The 20248-nt window shown below is 40.2% G+C and overlaps 1 protein-coding gene across 14 annotated transcripts in view; it reads right to left on the bottom strand.

Annotated features, from left to right (window-relative positions):
- Window positions 1–20248, bottom strand: part of PIKFYVE (phosphoinositide kinase, FYVE-type zinc finger containing) — a 96573-nt gene that overhangs the window by 23710 nt on the left and 52615 nt on the right. For all 14 annotated transcript variants that reach the window (XM_013984435.2, XM_021076161.1, XM_021076163.1 and 11 more), the window contains 11 exons: window positions 14816–14956; window positions 14043–14169; window positions 12649–13808; window positions 10110–10210; window positions 8871–8942; window positions 8146–8317; window positions 4554–4732; window positions 2927–3040; window positions 2409–2517; window positions 2150–2304; window positions 1106–1196 (listed from right to left, as the gene is read on the bottom strand). In XM_013984435.2, the coding sequence (XP_013839889.1) occupies window positions 1106–1196; window positions 2150–2304; window positions 2409–2517; window positions 2927–3040; window positions 4554–4732; window positions 8146–8317; window positions 8871–8942; window positions 10110–10210; window positions 12649–13808; window positions 14043–14169; window positions 14816–14956 (2421 nt within the window). The remainder of the gene's footprint in view (window positions 1–1105; window positions 1197–2149; window positions 2305–2408; window positions 2518–2926; window positions 3041–4553; window positions 4733–8145; window positions 8318–8870; window positions 8943–10109; window positions 10211–12648; window positions 13809–14042; window positions 14170–14815; window positions 14957–20248) is intronic.

Raw genomic sequence — 20248 nt, 5'->3', positions numbered from 1 at the left:
TGTCCTTTAAATCTGTGTCCAGAGGTCAGAGACAGAAAAATGCAAAGATGTGAACCATGAGAAGAATTCAACACACTGGAAGTAAGCTTTGAAGGTGGAAAGGGCCACATGCAAGGAATCCGGTGGCCTCTAAGAGTTGAAAATCACCTCTAGTCAACTGCCAGCAATTAAAGGAGACCTCAGTCCTATAACCACTAGGAACTAAATTTTGCCAACAACCTGGATAAGCTTAGAAGAGGACCCTGAGCCTCAGATAACAGTTCTAGCTGAAACCTTCATTTTAGCTGTGAGATTAAGCAGAGAAAACTTAGCCACACTGTACCAGGGCCCTAACCCACTGCGAGATAATAAATTTACGTTTCAGGAGTTCTCATCACGGCTCAGTGGTTAACAAACCCGAATAGTATCCACAAGGATGCGGGTTCGATCCCTGGCCTCGCTCAGTGAGTTAAGGATCTGGCACTGCCGTGAGCTGTGGTATAGGTCACAGACACAACTCGGATCCGGCGTGGCTGTGGCGTAGGCCCGTGGCCTGGGACCCTCCATAGGCCTCGGGTGCAGCCCTAAAAAGACAAAAAAAAAAACAAAATAAAAAAAAATACTAAAATAAATAAATTTATGTTTTAGGTCACTAAGTGTGTGGTAATGTGTTGTGCAGCGAGAGAAAACTCATACAGTTAAGAAAGGTTAATTAAAGCAGTGTGTAGAACCAGCCTGGTGTAGAGCCATTAAGGAAAGCTTCTCACTTAGGCATAGAGATTAAGAACACCCAAAGTGCACAGTAAAATAAATTAGGACTCCATTGTATACTCAGAGCATCCACAACTTCTGCTTTGTAGCACTTAATACCACCGGGATGCTATCCTCAGCGATGCCAGTAGACAGCAGCTTTTGATAAATGTTTCAAAGAAAGGAATTTTATTTTATTTCAGGCTAACATAAACAATTAACCCAGGTCCTATCACCATGAAACCTCACAATTTCAAAATTAAAAACTCCATTTCATAGTATTAATAATGTATTACACTACCCTTCTAAGGGTCATAAGAGAAATTAATTATATTTATACCAAGGAAAGCCCAAAGACAAAGCTACATTTTATTACCTTGCTTTCTTCCCCTTGTCTCAGTCTTCCAGGACTTGGAGGAACTGAAGGCCGCTTTCTACCCTTTTCCTGCTGGAAAAGATCCTGCAACCTATAGTTAAAGACAAAAGGGAAAAAAGAAGAATGTGGTTTTCTTTCTAATATCCTGAATAACGTTCACACATTTTCTCCGTATAGCTTCGAAACCACAATACTTAGATTTTTCTACTTTGATTGTGATATTTGAAAGCTGTACATAATGAAGACTAAATTTTCGCCTTATTTCTAATCAACTAATCAGTTGTTACTGATATGACTATAGTTATAAAGGAACAGCAAGTTATTATGACAGTATAACATAATGTAAAAAGCATGGGCATTAAAGACCAACAGGCCAGACTCAAGGCCCAGCTCTGACAATTAATAGCTATATGACTTGGGCAAATCCCTTCATCTCATAGAGCCAGTCTCCTCCTTTGTGAAATGGAATCAGTATACATACACCGCAGGACTCAAAACTGAATAAAAGAGTGAATGTTCAGCTAGTACCTTACTTAGTGCCTAACATAATCCAAGCACTCAAAAAATAAATGCTCTAACAATAAATGCTACAACAAACAAACTGTTCAGGAAAAAGTTTACTGAACTTTGTAAAAGCATTAAAAGGAACTATTTCCCCAAAATAAATATTTAAGTAGAAGTACAAGATAAACAAAATAACAGTTTCTTGAAAATCCTGGCCTAAAAACCAATAATCACTCCATGACATACTGTTTCAGATACAATCGGATTCAGCAATCACACATAAGGCAGGTATCTGAAATAGCACTGAAGGCTAGTCTCATCATTTTTTGTTTTAATCTTCACAAACTATCTAATGATGAGCATATACACTTTAAAGGATGAAAAGAAGTATAGGGGGGATAGTGGTGATAAAAATAATAGTTTCTTCAACCTGACAGTAAAAGCAAACATCCATAATTAATAAGGACACTTAAATCGAAAACATTAAGCAGGGCAAATTTGGCAATAATATGTAAGAAACGCTAGACTGCAAAGTCACACCTGCTATTCCAAGCTTGCAGCACTTCACAGAGGCTTTGTTTCTTGGCAATGAGTGACTCGAAGACTGACTGCAGTTGCTGAGGGGTCTCCACAGAGGAAGATAGGAGCCGAGCTTGCATCTTCTCGGTCCAGCTCTTGAACTCGCTTTCTTCCATCTACGAGGAACAGAAACCACTCTAGCAAACTGAGACACACCCTAAAAGGAACTCCTAACAAGTTCACAGCTAACTCTGGGGTTTCTGTCAGAGAAAGGAATTACCTCTTTCTGTGCAAAGATATCTTCCATTTTTTCCTCTCTTGTTTTGCTAAATGTATCAGTTTTCAAAGATGCGAGTCTTTCATCCACAGCAAGATATACCTGTGAAACTCTAACAATATAAACATAAATAATATTAAACACTTTAGAAAAGCTGGAATCAAATTTTCTAATCTCACATAAATAGAAAAAAGTGTCATACACAAATTATCTAATTAAGAATTATATATAATTTGGAGAAAAAAGACCAGAAAGGATGTACATCAGAATTTTAATAGTTGCTATGCCTGAGGGGGTTTGACTTCTTTTTTAATACTTTTTAAATACTTTACTAATACTTTAATACCTTCTTTGTCTAAATTTTTCCTTTCTTTGCATCAGGCATATACAACATACAGTTAAAAAAAACATAATTATTTATGTTCTCAAAGAAAGCTAAATGAACAAACCTGATACTTAAGAAAGCTTAGATTACACACAGCACTAAACAAAAAAAGATGACCAAAGCAAATAAAACTTACTTTTGAAAGAAGTCCTTCAAATCCTGAAGAAGGGACACTTTTAATGGGACCTGACGTTTAATGAATATTTTGGGAAGTGGAACACATACTTCAAGAAGCCGAATGGGAGAATAACTGAGAGGAGAAAATACAAGTAACAATAGAAAAGTGAAAACTAGTTTAAGATTTTGAGTAGAAGTGTATCATGATGGTCAGCTAAATCCTGAGGCATAAGAGATCATACAGTTTCTAAAAAATGGCATTTTGAAAGAATCATAACAATATTGAAGACAACTGCCAACCATTATAAATATCCTCCCAGTTATAAAAAGTTTTGTTTTTTTCTACACTGTGATGTCATCATTTGTCCCCCAATCCCACCCTCATGTGCTTTAAAAATAAAAATGACCAGGATATAAGCCTCCATGAACAAGGAGAGGGACTCCTTTCTACAATGAGCTTAAACAAAGGTATTCGTTACCTTCTCAGCTCCCAAGGATCCTCATCAGCTTCCTTTCCACCTGAAGTCTATGTTGTCTAGGAAATGCTATACCCCATCTAGGCCCTGGGTTCATGGTTAACAGTCCTAGCTTCAAAAAGGAGGTAGGGGGGCACTACAAATAGTTCCTGAAGGCTTACTATGTGTCAGATGCTGTTTTAGGTGCTAAAGATACAGAACTGAATAAAGGCCAAAATGACTGCCCTCGTGATTCAGGCTATAAACAAAAACAAATATTTAAAACATAGTTTACGCCAGATAGTAAGTGCTAGAGAGCAAAATAAAGCCGGAAAGGGAAGTAAGGAGCGCTAGGGGTGAGAGAGAGTCACGGCAGATAAAATTTGAACAAAACCTGCAGGAAGCAAGGAAAAGCAGGCAGGTCAGAGCAGGAAGAGCAAGTGCAGGTCTCCCAGGTAGGAGCCTACCTGATATAACTGAGTGGGGGAGCCTAGAGGCCCATGAAGAGACCTAGCTTTCTTTCACTCAGGGTAAAACAGACACCCACTGTGGGGTTTAGAGCAGAGGAGGGCCTGAGCTGATTTTCACATAACGGGACCACTCTGACCGCCTTGTTAAGAACAGACTACAGGGAGCATGGCCAAAGGGAAACTGGCTGAGGTTTACTGCAATAATCTAGTGAAGATAAAAGAGGCTCAGTCCACAGCAGTAATGGTGGAGGTGGTGAGACAGGTCCAGATTCTGGATATATTTTGAAGCCAGAGCCCAAAGGCTTTCTCAAATCATTTAATACCACAGTGTAACTACCCATTCTTCGAACTAGTGATTTTAGCTCTATCCAGGATATCTGATTATCCTTATGTTAAGTGATGGCTTAGCAAAAATTCTAACAAACTCTCTGATACAAAAACAACGTAGCAGCAAATCTACTAGTTTTGACTCATGACTCCACCACTTGCTAGCTCTATTTGTAAGCAACATGCTCTAATCGAGGGTAATAATACTACTTGTGTCTTGAAGGATTCAATAAAATAACACTGAAAGCTTTTTGCAGAGAGTGTTGCCCTCGGCATTTGCAAGGGTGGAGGTGGGGGAAAACACCCATCACAAATTAATTCGATCTAATAACAGCAGAAATATTACAAGCCTTCCAGGGAGTAACCTGTGTACAAGGCTGCTCAGACTTCTTACCTGAAAGACGCCACCATCTGGTTATAGGAGAAATACTGGTGATAATCATGGTGGATGGAGTGACCACACGGCTCAGCATTGGCTCTACGGGTATACTGGTGCCCATAAAACCTAAGTTCAAGGTATTTTGCAAATGACATGGACCAGGACTCGTTGGAAAGAGCAACAACTGGTGTTACCTGAAATTCAGGGTAAATTGCTTGTTATTTAATTACATATTGAGAATCTCTTCTTTAAAAAACAATATATTTTCTTCTCTAGTACAAATCTAATATTATCTGCCTGCAGAAAACAGGGGAAAAAATGTTTAGAGGTGGGTTAAGTCGAGGATGGCAGGGGAGAGCCATATCACTAGTAATCCCATCACCATCATTATGCTAGTATGACTGCTTTCTTTTTATACATGAACACATATATGCTTAGCCATGGTTTTACAAATAAAAACTCTTCTCTGTTATTAGTTTCATAACCTTTTTTTTTCTGTTTTACTGAGCAATATATCATAAATATTTTCCCACATAGAATATTCTTGTACAACTTGATTTTTAATGGCTATCTATTATATGGACATATATTTAACCAAATCCTACTGATATGCATTTAAGACATTACAAGTCTTTATTTTACTTTTTTATTTTTTTGCCTTTTAGGGCTGCACCGGCAGCATATGGAGGTTCCCAAGCTGGGGTCCAATCAGAGCTACAGATGCTGGCCTACGCCACAGCAATTCGGGATCCAAGCCACGACTGTGCACTACATCACAGTTCACAGCTACACTGGATCCATAACCCACTAAGCGAGGTCAGGGATCAAACCTACATCCTCATGGTTCCTAGTTGGATTCGCTTCTGCTGAGCCACAACGGGACCTCCAAGCCTTTCTTTAATGAACTTCCCTATGTGTATGTCTGTGTACGTGTGTATGTGTGTTTGTATACACACACATATATAAACATACACTTACAATTATCCATAATTATTTCCTTGGAATAAATTAATAAAAGTGGAAATTGACAGGCCAAAGAGCATGAACATTTATACAATCTTTTATATTTTTTTGCTACATTATCTCCTAAAACAGGTGTACTGGTTGACACAATCTCTAAAAGTATCTGAGAATATCAATTTCCCAACTTTCTTACCAATCTCAGGAACGACACATTTTTGAAATGTGATTTCTTTTTTTTTTTTTTTGTCTTTTGTCTTTTTAGGGCTACACCCACAGCATATGGAAGTTCCCAGGCTAGGGGTCGAATCGGAGCTATAGCTGCCGGCCTATGCCAGAGCCATAGCAACACCAGATCCAAGCTACATCTGCAACCTCCACCACAGCTCAAGGCAACGCCAGATCCTTAACCCACTAAGCGAGGCCAGGGATTGAACCCACAACCTCATGGGTCCTAGTCAGATTCGTTTCCGCTGCACCACGACAGGAATTCCTGAAATGTGAGTCCTTTAAAAACACATTCCACTTATTTTATTTATACTTCTTCGACCACTAAGATTTATTTGCACATGTCTACTGGCCATTTGGACCACTGTTTTGTCATGCCCTCTGCCCATTTTTCTATTATCATAGCTTATAGATATGTAATTAAATAAGTAAGTATAGTAATGTTTGGTCATGTATATTATACCTTTTTCTGACACATGAAAGTTTTCATTTCTGGAGTTGCCACTGTGATGCAGCAGAAACAAATCTGACTAATATCCATGAGGATGCAGGTTCAATCCCTGGTCTCACACGGTACGTTAAGGATCAGGTATTGCCATGAGCTGTGGCATAGGTTGCAGACACAGCTCAGATCTGGTGTTGCTGTGGCTGTGGTACAGGCCAGGGGCTGTAGCTCCAATTCGACCCCTAGCCTGGAAACTTCCATATGCTGCAGGTGTAGCCCTAAAAAAAAAAAAAAAAAAAAAAGTTTCATTTCTGCCTCTAACAAAAAATGTTTACCTTTTCCTTTCTAATATAACCCCAAGGGCATTAAAAAAATAAAATACAAAAAAGTGCATATTCTAAGCATGCAAGATACAAAGATCAAATCTAAGTTATTTATCTAGTTCACTGGTCATCCTACAGAAGGACACATATTCTACAATAAATATTGCCAGCTGTCTAACAGGAACTAAAGGCATATAGGAATAAGTATAAAAAGTAAAACCCATCATTGCAAAATTCATTTTATGGCTTCTGTGTGCTTTTCTAACACAGGAGGAAATATCTGGTGCCAATACTATGTTTTTAATACTCTTTTATTCAAATTGCAGCGAGGAAGTACCAAATTTGCCCTCCTCAACCACTGATATTGACAGAGATCATGCATTTTTTTTACTCTATAAATACCATATGTGCCTTCCAAAAGTACACTCCAAAATACGTCAGTTAAGATAACAAAGAAGTTGGAGTTCCCATCGTGGCGAAGTGGTTAATGAATCCGACTAGGAACCATGAGGTTGTGGGTTCGATCCCTGGCCTTGCTCAGTGGGTTAAGGATCTGGCGTTGCCATGAACTGTGGTGTAGGCTGCAGACGTGGCTCGGATCCCACATTGCTGTGTCTGTGGTGTAGGCCAACACCAACAGCTCCGATTCAACCCCTGGCCTGGGAACCTACATATGCCATGGAAGCAACCCTAGAAATGGCAAAAAAAAAAAAAAAGATAACAATGAAGTTAAAGTTGATACTTTGCTTATTGCAAACACTCTGGATTAAAAAAGCATATATTAAAAACATAATAGGAGTTCCCATTATGGTTCAGGGGGTTAAGAACCCAACTAGTATCCATGAGGAAGTGGGTTTGATCCCTGGCCTCACTCACTGGGTTAAGGATCTGGCGTTGCTGCAAGCTGCAGTATAGGTCGCAGATGGAGCTCAGATCCTGTGTTGCTGTGGCTGTGGCTGCAGCATCAATTTGACCCCTAGCCAGGGAATTTCCATATCCCACAGGTACAGCTCTAAAAAAATAAAAATAATAAAATAAAAAAATAAAAACATAATATTGGCACTTAATATTTCCTCCAGAGTTAGAAAAGCACACGGAAGAAATAAAACACACGGTCCCTTCCTCAAGAAGGTATATGAAAACCAGTAGAGATTAATTAAACACGGTTTCATCTATACCTCAAAATAGAAATGCTGGGATATAGACTCAAAGTTATACAAACACCCAGCATACTGTAATTGCTGTGCTACAAGTATGTCTCCTCCCTCCGAAAGACAGGAGCTATACATTGTTCTTTTTTCATTCCAAAGGCCTAGCACAATACCTGGCACCTTGACGGTGCTAAATGAGTATTTACTGCATGAATAAACAAACATAATCAAAAATTGCCAAAATATAATCTCCATATATTTTACTGAACAAGGTACCTATATTTTATACAGTGTCCGATAGATCCTAAAATGGAATCTTCAAGAAACAAACATTAAATGAAACATACAGCACTAGAAGGTAAAATAACTAAGAGCTCAATGACAAATAAAAAAATCCAAGATAATAGAGGCCACTTTCTCCCCAAAAAGAAAAAAGAACTACACAAATAAAAGAAACAAATGATATTATATAAAATATTACAGCAACAGGGTCCACTTACCTGTTTGCAGATTCTGCACCAGGAATAGGTGAGAATTGTATGCTGATATCCAGGGACTGGAGAATCCAATTCCTTCAAGATTATCTGCACACAGCCTTGGCCATGGACAAAGCGTCGAATGTGATGCACCATGGGGGTATCACAGAACATGCTAGGACACTGATAGGAAGGCCTTTGACAAAACGAAAGTCCTCACATTAACCACGAAACTGAGGAGCAATGTACAGTGAATACTGGCTAATCAGGACCACTGTGGAGACAGTGCAGCATCCTCTCTAGAGCAAGGATGACCAGGGGATGATCTCCACAGGGTACCACTTGTTCTGCTTGGAGCCTGCAGCTGAACATCCTGCCTCAACCACATCACAGTGATAGTTTCCACTTGTTGAGCACCTTCTATTTGCCAAGTGTTTCTAAAACATCATCTCACTTTACCTAGTAAAACTCCCGACATTTCTAGAGCTTGTTAATCCCTAAAAAGGGGGCTGGTAAAGATTCAAACACTTGTTCTTTGTCATATAAGTGGTAGTTGATAGCACGAAGACTTAAACCGAGGTCCTTAGCTTCTCTTGCCTCACATTTCAATCACTGTAAAAAGAGACATCCTAAAAAGACTTAGGGATTTGACCCCTAGTCTGGGAATTTCCATATGCCATGGGTGCAGCCCGAAAAAGACAAAAGAAAAAAAATCATAAATGGAACATAAGGAGAAAATATGTTCTTACCTGAAACAGTATCTCTCTAAAAATATTCCTAATGTAAGATCATTTTTTCCATAAAATTCCATTGTCACGATCCTAAAAAAAAAGATCATTCCTCAGAAACATATCATAGAATCAGCAAAGACATTTCTTGAGGTCTCAAACCGATACCTGTTAGATGTGCTTATAATACAGTATCAAAACAGGTGACATTCTTTTGTTGTTCCAGAACAGGTTTTTTTACCTCATCTGATAAAACAGGTTTGGACTAGCCACACTGCAGCTTCGTGTCCACTCCTAGTCCATCAGTATCTTATGGAACTACTGAATCAGGATGCATCAACTATAATATTAAATGAATAAAACTGATCTGAGGTAGGAAGCAGTAAAAGTTTCCTTTACAAAGCCTTAACCTGGTCTCTGCTCTCTAGTCTACACCATGACTGAACATGAAGAACAGCAGCTGATATTCCTCCAGGAGAGCCAATTCCAAATTTTATACTCAACTTATAAATGCCCACGAATAAGAGAGTTTGGCTATACACACCCTGTATAAACTCATATCCTATTCAAGCCTTGACGTAAACTCCCAGAGAAAATTCCTATGGGCTTGCCCAGCCCCAAGTCAGCCTGCTAGAGCTATACAGATGCTAGGATGCTAGAAGAATTCCTGATCTCACTGGTGGAAATAAGTGTTTCTGGTGTCCACAATTAAAATACAGAACATAGTCTGTCATGGAAAGTACTCCAAAAACAAACAGTTACATTCTACAGGATACGTTCTTTGCAAAACCAAAAGTAAACTATGTAATAACTGGGCTTTTGTGACTACCAAGGGAAACAAATCACATCACTATAAAACATGTTTCTACCAATCTACTCAGAATTAACTTTTAGAAGAATTAAGGCAAGACAGACTGATTTATGAAAATGATGCCTAAAGAAAACCTGATGCCTTTGTTATCATCTAAATGCTTAAAACTAACCTTTATCTATCAACTTTCTCACTTTTATAATTATAAATTTCTCTTCCACCCCTCACATCCGTTTTCACTCTTACTTAAGGTACCTCCATTTACTTCTACCCATCAAGCAATGCAAACTGCATATTTGATTCACAAGTTCAAAAGTGCCATCAATTCACATATGACCAGCAGCATACCAATCACAATCATCTAATCACAGAGCCTAAAGGCTGAATTGTTTTCAAAGTGACTGGAATTCTGTCCTTAAGTGCAGTAGTGCAGAAGGATGGAATCTTACCAAGGACTGACACAGGCATTGGGGGCGTTGCTGGACTGGGCAGAGGAGCTGCTGAAGAGCACGCACAGTCTCTGGTGGTTGACGGGGTTCAGACAGTCCACCTGGAAGAGAAGGAACATGCGGACGAGCACTGGAAGTCGTGAAGCACTCCAACCCACAGCCCGCCGCCCACATCGACACATTCCACTCCATGGTCACTCGGGGTTCCAGTGAAGATTTACATCCACAAGAAACTAGACATAAGGAAGAAGAACAACTAAGTTTTTGAGGGAAAAGAACCCAAAAAGTTCGAGTTAAACTTAGAAATACAAACAGATGTATGAATACCTTATTTTCTTCAATACTTTTTTTCAAACAAAACCACCTTAAATTATTCTGGAAGCAAATAATTAATTAAATAAGAAACAGTCTAGGAGTTCTCATCATGACTCAGTGGTAAAGAACCCAACTAGGATCCATGAGGATGCGGGTCTGATCCCTGGTCTCACTCAGTGGGTTAAGGACCCGGCATTGCCGTGAGCTGTGGTGTAGGTTACAGACAGCCAGGATCCTGCGTTGCTGTGGCTGTGGCTTAGGTGGGCAGCTACAGTTCTGATTCGACCCCTAGCCTGGGAAATGTCATATGCTGTAGGTACAGCTCTAAAAAGAAAAGAAATGAGAGAGAGAGAGAAAGGAAGGAAGGAAGGAAGGAAGGAAGGAAGGAAGGAAGAGTGAGTCTGTATTGATAGCTGGATATAACATCAATCTGAGACACCCAGACATCTAAATTCTAAGGTGTTTATTTGTACTTTATTCCTGTTTTTGATCATAAAGTAACACCTATTTCTGCTGAAATTCACATAGTACAAAATCTATGAAGACGTTCACGAAGTACATAAAGCCTCTCCTCTGTTGATGCCGCCCCACCTCCCAAACTAACAGATCTGACTACATGGTTAAAAACCATACATTTTTTCGCTAGCTCACACATATATATACGTGAAAAAACCCGTAAGAACATAGAAAGATTACTCTGTTTTTTATAAAAATGCTACATATTTAAAGCACAATTTGCTTTTTAACACTAGAAAATATATCATGGGGAGTTCCCATCATGGTCCAGCGGAAACAAATCTGACTAGCATCCAAGAGGACGCAGGTTCAATCCCTGGCCTTGTTCAGTGGGTTAAGGAACCGGTGTTTTGGTGAGTTGTGATGTAGGTCAGAGACTCTGCTAGGATCCAGCATTGCTGTGGCTGTGGCGCAGGCCAGTAGCTATAGCTCCAATTCAACTCCTAGCCTGGGAACCTCCATGGGCCATGGATGTGGCACTAAAAAGACAAAAAATTAAAAAAAAAAAAAATTAGAGAATATATCATGGGCTCTCTGTGGGTCATTAAACAAGATCCCACTCATCCCTTCAACAAGAAACAATCAGAAACAGTGTTTCAGTAAACATCCTCATATGTATATTATTATAAAATATAAGCATCCTTATACAAAACGCTTATTTATTTCTGCAGGAATAGGTTATAAAAGATAGAATCCTGAATCAGAAATATAAACGTGCTCATGTAAGTTCAAAAGACCTCTCTATTATCTTTAATAAACTTACATAAATGTATAGAAACATGCATGAATTTATGCAGCCTATTAAAAGTATTTTTCCATACCTCATTAACCATGGCTTTTATCAGATTCCTTTTTGCCAATTTCACATAAAAATATTGCTGTACCATTATCATTTAATCTTTCCCTGAATACCAGTGAAATTGAACATCTTTGAATTTTATTAAACAACTGTATTTCCTCATCTAGAAATAGTAATGGATCCATGAACAAATCTTCCTTAATTTGCCCTTGATTTCTGTATGAAAAGTAAAAGGGCACTGTCATAGTTAAAATACAGAAACCTAACTTTTTAAAAAACACATCCATTTCCTACAATAAGCTTCCAACTCTTACTCTCACTCTCAGGACCATTAAAAGGATCACGGACATATTACACCACACCCAAGTCATCCTGCCAGAAATTTTAAGCAGTGCTATGCTGCCCCCTACCTCAGAGTTTTTCCTAGTTTACTATAAGCCTGGCCTGAAACTCTGAAAATCCAGTTTTATTACATTATATTTCTATTTCACTTTTTTTTTTCTTTTTAGGGCCGCCCCTGTAGCATATGGAAGCTCCCAGGCTGGGGCTCAAATCAGAGCTGCAGCTGCGGACCTATACCACAGCCATAGCAGCGCAGGATCTGAGCCACATCTGTGAGCTACACCACAGCTCATGGCAACACGGGATCCTTAACCCACTGTGCAAGGCCAGGGATTGAACCTGCATCCTTATGGATACTAGTTGGGTTCGGTTCTACTGAGCCACAACAGGAACTCCTATTTCACATATCTTAAAGCAAAACATAAGACAAAAGACCCAAGACCAAAAAAGAGAAAATGTTTAATAAATCGTCACGCAATTTGTCGTATTTGGTATTTTCACCCTGCCATAGCAGCGTTTTTCCTTATGTTCTAAACTGACACAAGCATGCAAAGTGGTCTTGCTTACCTTTGTTGACCACACTGCATCACTTGTCATCAACCCTTTCTCTTCATCACCCTCAGTTTTGCTTCCTGATTTGCCACTTGAAGCACCTGACACATCCTTCGAATAAGCAAAAGGGTCTGAATTTTTTTGCTGAATTCTTCCTCCTCTGGCCCGGTAATCGGCCAGCATTCTCCCCAAGCTCTGGCTATCACCCAGATGCTCAGCGATTCTGGTGCTCACGAGCTCGTGGGAGGGCAGGACTTGAATAGACTTGGCTTGAACACTTCCATTCATGCCCTGAAGGCCGGAGAGGTCCCTGAGCAGCTGCTTTTTCCGCCTGCTCTCCATTTCTTTGAACTCTTTATTGAGGAGAGGAGACCAGTAAACCTGCTCCGCAAAGTAATCTCGAGTAGAGCATCTCATCCCCTTCTCAGTTAAAAGGAAGGGCTCCCGGAATGTGATTACTGGGGAGATACAGAGGATCACATCTTTTAATTCCTGTTTAAAGGTCAGAGAATAAGTCTTTCGTTTATCTTCAGAAGAGGTAACTTCCTCGGTAACATACAGGCCAGTGTCATCCTGTAGAGGGTCTCTAAAGGCTCTCATCTGGCTTTTGGAGTCCTGCAGCTCCTCCGTTGGCTGCAAAGCCTCTGGCTGCTCGCTGCCTAAGACATCTTGTTGGTCGTCCAGATGGAGAGGCAACAATGATTCTGGGACCGATGGAAAGAGGGCACAGGGGGCACCTGCCGGGCAAGCTGCCATGGCAGGCTCTTGCTGCTTTAGAGAGGTGACATCTTGTGGTCTGCTTTTATTGTCCTGGTCACCCTTCTCAAATAGAGTCCTTGATTCTAACAAACTGCTGTCATCAGAGGGCACAAAGTCCGGAGGGAAGTCCGGCTCCCGGGGGAGGGGGCTTCCACTGAACGGCTCCTGTGTAGCCTCTTCATCCTCCTGTCCCTCAATCAGAGAATGGAAGGAAGGGTTTTGGGTTAATGTAGGAGGCATAGCAAATTCATCCATGAGGAAGGAGATTTCTAGTTGAGAATGATAAGCTACACAGATCATGAATATCAGAATCTCCTTAACTCGAGCCAGCTCATAATCAGAGCCTCCTCTAAGCTTGAGTGTACAGCCCAGGTGCTGTGGACAGCCTTCAAAAAACATCAGTGTCTTGGTTTGTTCTACAAATAAACAAACACAAAGTTAAGAAGGTTTAGGCGGCAACCCTGAAGTCCAGACAGAATTAATTCACCATCTTTACATTTACAAAGAAAAACCCTTAAGATCACCATTGCCTGTCTTCATTCAACCGCTGCTAACAGAATTTCCTACTAGCTCAACACTGTAATACTGACGACGTTACTCATTTCCTCAGGCCCCCAAGCTCAGGTTAATGTAGGCTAAAGATCACTCACCATTAGGCAACTGAAACATCTGCATGTAAAATTTGTGACAGGTACCCAGGTGGGGTTTTGTAAGCAGCTGGTCCATTGACATTACCAGATCACCTTGGGTCATCCGACTGATTCGTTCTAAAACTTGCTAGAACACAGAACAATGTGATATTACAAAATCAGACAGTGAAGAATAAAATTCTCAGTAAATTAATATGGAAAATAATAGGAATATTTAAAAATGCTCTCACAATGAATTTCCTTGATTTTAATAACTGTATGACTTTTATTACCAGATTAGTCTACACTCAGTAATCAACATATGCCCACTGAAATAAACCATACTCATACAAAAAACATTATCAAAAGTCATTTAAGCATCATGCTTTGGCACAAGATACTGATTCGAGGAAGGAGGTGGGGAACGTTCAGAACTAACCTCTAATCTGGAGACGGTACCTTTTCAAGGGAAAGAGCATTTTCTACTTACATGACTCCAAACAAAATGCAGCCTCCACAAATACTACTTGTGAACTAATGTCTGTTACACCTTAGGTCTTATAGACCCTATAATGGCTATGACATATGTATGAATACTACATTAATCATACTCTTCCAGCCTGAGATTCTCCAGTCTTTATAAAATTGCTACCATGCCCATACTACTTCCAATATATATGTTGTGGCAAAGAAACAGATAATCAAAGATCCCTGAATATCTACCATTCATTCATATACATTGAAAGCTGTGATTTTTAAAAACGATATAAAAAGAGCAAAATAAGAACACTCACTGATTTTACATTAATGACCAAAGTGATGCCATGTTCCAGTAACATATCCTGGGCGATCCGAGATACTGTTTTCTCAACTAGAACCAATGTGGGTCGAACGTCAACGATTCGCTGAACATAATTCTTCAAGAATTCCCTTTCCTAAATAAATCAAAAATACCACAGCTGGTACAATTCAAGATCTAGGTAGGATATCAGGATAGTTAAGCTATTAATATCCAAGTCAGCCTAAGTTTTCTTCATCCACAAACTACTATGAATATGTCCCACTAAGTAAACATTATAGTGCCAATGAATTAACTCATTTCTCAGGCCCCCTAATGTCAAGCAAAACGGTACTAAAGATCACTTACTATTGCTATAAGCAAACTAATTCAAACACAACCAAGAATATTATTTGTCATTCTAAACAGCTGATTATGCTGAAAAGAGTTTCAAGGGAAATCTCATTCTCCAACTCATTCAATTTTACTTTGAAGGATTCTGAGTTAATAACCTATAATATAAAAGCCAAAAATCCAATTCGCGAGCTCACAAAGGTTAAAAAAAAAAAAAAGGTACACAGCTCCCCAAATGAAAGAAATTTCTAAGTGTTTTTAATATAGTTATAGATTCCCCCTTTTACACTCTGAAACTAACCAAAATATCTCTTCTTTGGGGTATCTGAATAAATAACTCTCTGACAGATGCTATTTCAGCTATTTCCTATTTCAATCTCCCAACAGGTAATAATTTCCTCCTGGAACAGCTATAGTTAAAAATTAAAACATATGGAGTTCCCGTCGTGGCGCAGTGGTTAACGAATCCGACTAGGAACCACGAGGTTGCGGGTTCGGTCCCTGCCCTTGCTCAGTGGGTTAACGATCCGGCGTTGCCGTGAGCTGGGGTGTAGGTTGCAGACGCGGCTCGGATCCCGCGTTGCTGTGGCTCTGGCGTAGGCCGGTGGCTACAGCTCCAATTCAACCCCTAGCCTGGGAACCTTCATATGCCTCGGGAGCGGCCCAAGAAATAGCAACAACAACAACAACAACAACAACAACAAAATTAAAACATAATGTTTAACACAATTTCATGACAAAAGCTTATTTCCAAAGGAAATGAATATTGTAAATAACAGAGTTAAAACCATGTAATTCATTAATTGTTTCATAAACCTTCTGGGCTCAGACAGGAGACCACCAATAGCAGGAAGGACGTCTGTCGATCTCTGCTCCACATGCCCCGTGTTTTCTGAGGAAGAAAACCACCGGCCATGGATAAGCCTATTCCCTGCAGTGAACCTGCCCTGTCAGGGAGGATATTTCTTCTCAGCCTTCTCTGTTTTATTGATAGAAACTGTATATTTTCAAATTCTCCCATTATGAACAAAATGGAATTTTTTCCCCCTGAAATGCATTAATTTCCTAGTCTGCTTACTAGTCTGTAATTTAATAATATTTAAAACGATTTTTTTTTTTCCTTTTTAGGGCTGCACATGCAGCATATGGAAGTTCCCAAGCTAGGGGTCCAATCGGAGCTACAGTTGCCAGCCTACGCCATGGCCACAGCAACGCCAAGGATCCAAGCTGTGTCTGTGACCTACATCACAGCTCACAGCAAGGTAAAATCCTTAACCCACTGAGTGAGGCCAGCGATCGAACCCCCATCCTTATGTATACTAGTCGGATTCATTTCCACTGCACCACAATGGGAACTCCCTAAAATGATTTTATTTGTGCAGCTCCAACAGAGAATAACTAGAATAAGCTGATTTTTTTTTTTTTTTAAAGATTCTGGCCTCTGGTACAAAGATACCCATTACATTTCCTCTCAGTTCCAGTTCCAGTCACCTGTTAGGACTGTACGTGAAGCGCCCTGTTAAAAAGGGAGCCTAGGCCAGGCTCGGCAAGGAAAGAATAAGGAGGAGGTAGGCCAGAACAGCAGCCGACCAACAGACCCGTCAGGGACAGCCCTGTGAAGAGAGTACGAAGCCACAGGCTAATTATTTCCTTGCCTTTTGTTTCTCATCCTCCTTTCTCTAACTATCCACCTTTCAGCTTCTTGTTTAATTGGTTTGTCCACACTAAGTGGACCAAAAAAAAAGAGGAGGAAAGAAAAGTCAATCAGTTGATACTTTCTATCAATTCAAACTAAAAACTTTAAAGTCAGGACTAACAATAAACTATGTTTTAAGACACTGATGCATAAGATGCTTTGAGTTGTAAGAATTAAATCATGTTTATTGACACACATTTGCCAGGGCATACCTCTCTAACAAGAAGATTTTAGTTTGTTAACCTGGCCATTAGACTGGAGTTACAATAAAGCAGACAAATTTAAATATAACTTTTTGTGGGAGTTCCCATTGTGGCACAGTGGAAACGAAATCTGACTAGGAACCATGAGGTTGTAGGTTTGATCCCTGGCCTCACTCAGTGCATTAAGGATCCAGCATTGCCGTGAGCTGTGGTGTAGGGCACAGACGTGGCTCGGATCTGGCATTGCTGTGGCTGTGGCATAGGCTGGCAGCTGCAGCTCCAATTAGACCCCTAGCCTGAGAACCTCCATATGCTGTGGGCGCAGCCCTAGTAAGACAAAAAGACAAATATACATATATATAACTTCTTTGTAACTTAGTATCTGTGGATTTCAATTACTAGTTCATCAGTGCCAAGACATACAATTTCACACATTTTAACATCACTGCAATAAAGATGCGTCTTGTAATCCATGTGGTTGTGATCTGAGCCTAGAAAAGTCTTTCACTGACACCTTCAGTGAGATCAAGAAAACTCCCAGCATCAAAGAATCCTAGATTCCATGAATGATAAGTGTGCTTCCCCTTACTCCTTGTTTCAGTTCTCACTGGAAAGTCATGGTAAACCAGAGGCAGAAGGAATGGTATACATGTAGTTGAAGCCTCTCATTCTGACTGATACATAGCTGATGTCCAAAAAGGAAACAGTCCCAGGGAACTGAGTTCCTTAAGCAACAGAAGAGTTTCCTAAACCATCGTGCCTTTCACCACAATTAAGTTTTTTTGATGGTGTCTATGCATGCAGAACAAAAACGAATGCCCCTCCCTCTCTTGGGAAAATGTACTCATCACCTATGAATTTTCAAGTAATGCTTTTCCTAAATGTTTCCGCTGTAAGAGGACATACACATTCCTGAACCTCCCATTTTGAACAACTGCAAGTTAATTAATAACATTTATGGGAGAAAAGAGGTTGGGCAGACAACTTTTAAAACCTATGCAACTTCACGTCCAGAGCACTGACAAGAATAATAATTGGTACCTTGACCAAGAATTTGGACAGCCCAGATGGGCAGCTCAGCATAGCTGGAGGCTGCCTCCAGGGAAATTTAAAATGTACAAAAGCCAACTGCTACAGTCAACTGGAAACGGAGCTCTGAGCAGTAAGCACCTAAGAGCCACCTAGGACGGGGGAGGGATTTCTCTGGGAGAGAATGCTTCCAGAAGGAGCTCACTTTTATTTCTTAAAATAGAGCCAAAAGGGTTCCTCCAGTCTGTACAAGGAGATGAGAGCTGAGGTTGAGGCTGAGGCTCTTTCCAACCGAGGGTTATAATCCTACTGCAGCTATTCTTGGCCTCCTTATTTAAGAAAAACCACACTGAAACAGACACAACTTCCATCTGTGTGTAAGCTACTTGGTGTTCTAGAAACATGTGTTTTAATAGCAGAGACTGTATCAAAAACCAGGTATTTCCATTGGGAACCTGTTTAAGTTAGAGAAATCCTTAAAGTAAATCCATGATACATATGAGGAGAAAAAACAGAATCTGGATTTTCACTTTTTCTTCATCTTCCCAAAAAGTCATTTGTTGCCTTTAAAACTTTGAAACTAAAAATAAGGATGACAGAGGTTTTGGTAAGCTCCTAAAGTGTAATACATGAATGTTTTTATAATAATTTTTTTTGCTTTGTAAGGCTGCACCTGGGCATATGGAGGTTCCCAGGCTTGCAATGGAATCAGAGCTACAGCTGCCGGCCTACTCCACAGCCACAGCAATGCCAGATCCGAGCCACGTCTGCGACCTACACCACAGCTCACGGAAATGCCAGATCCTTAACCCACTGAATGAGGCCAGGGATCAAACCCACAACCTCATGGTTCCTAGTCAGATTTGTTTCTGCTGTGCCACGACGGGAACTCCTGTTTTTTATAATAAATTTTTAAACTTAAACAAGAACAATAATGTTTCTTTGCCTGTCAAATTTAGTCAGCTAGAATGAGTTATAAGAGTTTGTAAGCATCTACAATCTCAGACATAAGACATGACACCATAAAACTTCTAGAAAAGAATATTGGCATAGCAGTCTCTGACATGCACTGTACCAATGTTTCCTTAAGTAAGTCTCCCAAAGCAATAGAATGAAAGTACAAATAAAAAATGGGGCCTTGGAGTTCCCGTCGTGGCACAGTGGTTAACGAATCTGACTAGGAACCATGAGGTTGCGGGTTAGATCCCTGCCCTTGCTCAGTGGGTTAACGATCCGGTGTTGCCGTGAGCTGTGGTGTAGGTCACAGATGCGGCTCGGATCCCGCGTTGCTGTGGCTCTGGCGTAGGCTGGCAGCTACAGCTCCGATTAGACTCCTGGCCTGGGAACCTCCATATGCCGCTGGAGCGGCCCAAGAAATGGCAAAAAGACAAAAAAAAAAAAAAAAAAAAAAAAATGGGGCCTAATCAAACTTATAAGCTTTTGTATAGCAAAGGAAACCACAAACAAAATGAAAAGGCAACCTACAGACTGGGAGAAAATATCTGCAAATGAGGAATTGCCATCGTGCCTCGTGGTGCAGCAGAAACGAATCCGACTAGGAACCATGAGGTTGCAGGTTTGATCCCTGGCTTTGCTCAGTGGGTTAAGGATCTGGCGTTGCCATGAGCTATGGCGTAGGTTGCAAACATGGCTTGGATCCCACATTGCTGTGGCTGTGATGTAGACCAGCAGCTGTAACTCCAATTTGACCCCTAGTCTGGGAACTTCCATATGCCATAGTGCGGCCCTAAAATGACAAAAAAAAAAAATCTGCAAATGATGTAACCAATAAAGGCTTAATTTCCAAACTATACAAACAGCTCGTACACTTCAATAACAATGACAGCCCAAAAAAATCAAAAAATGGGCATAAAACCTAAACAGACATTTCTCTAAAGAAGACATACAGATAGATGGCCAATAGGCACATGAAAAGATGCTCAATGTCACTAATTATTAGAGAAATGCAAATCAAAACTACACTGAAGTAGCACCTCATATCAGTCAGAATGGCCATTATTAAAAAGTCTACAGATAACAAACGCTGGAGAGGGTTTGAAGAATAGTACGGAGGTTCCTTAAAAAACTAAAAACAGAGTTGCCGTATGATCCAGCAATCCCACTTCTGGGCATGTATCTGAAGAAAACTGTAATTCAAAAAGATAGG

The sequence above is a fragment of the Sus scrofa genome, chromosome 15, assembly GCF_000003025.6.
Source record: "Sus scrofa isolate TJ Tabasco breed Duroc chromosome 15, Sscrofa11.1, whole genome shotgun sequence".
Lineage (NCBI taxonomy): Eukaryota > Metazoa > Chordata > Mammalia > Artiodactyla > Suidae > Sus > Sus scrofa.
This window is presented reverse-complemented; position numbering and strand designations above follow the sequence as displayed.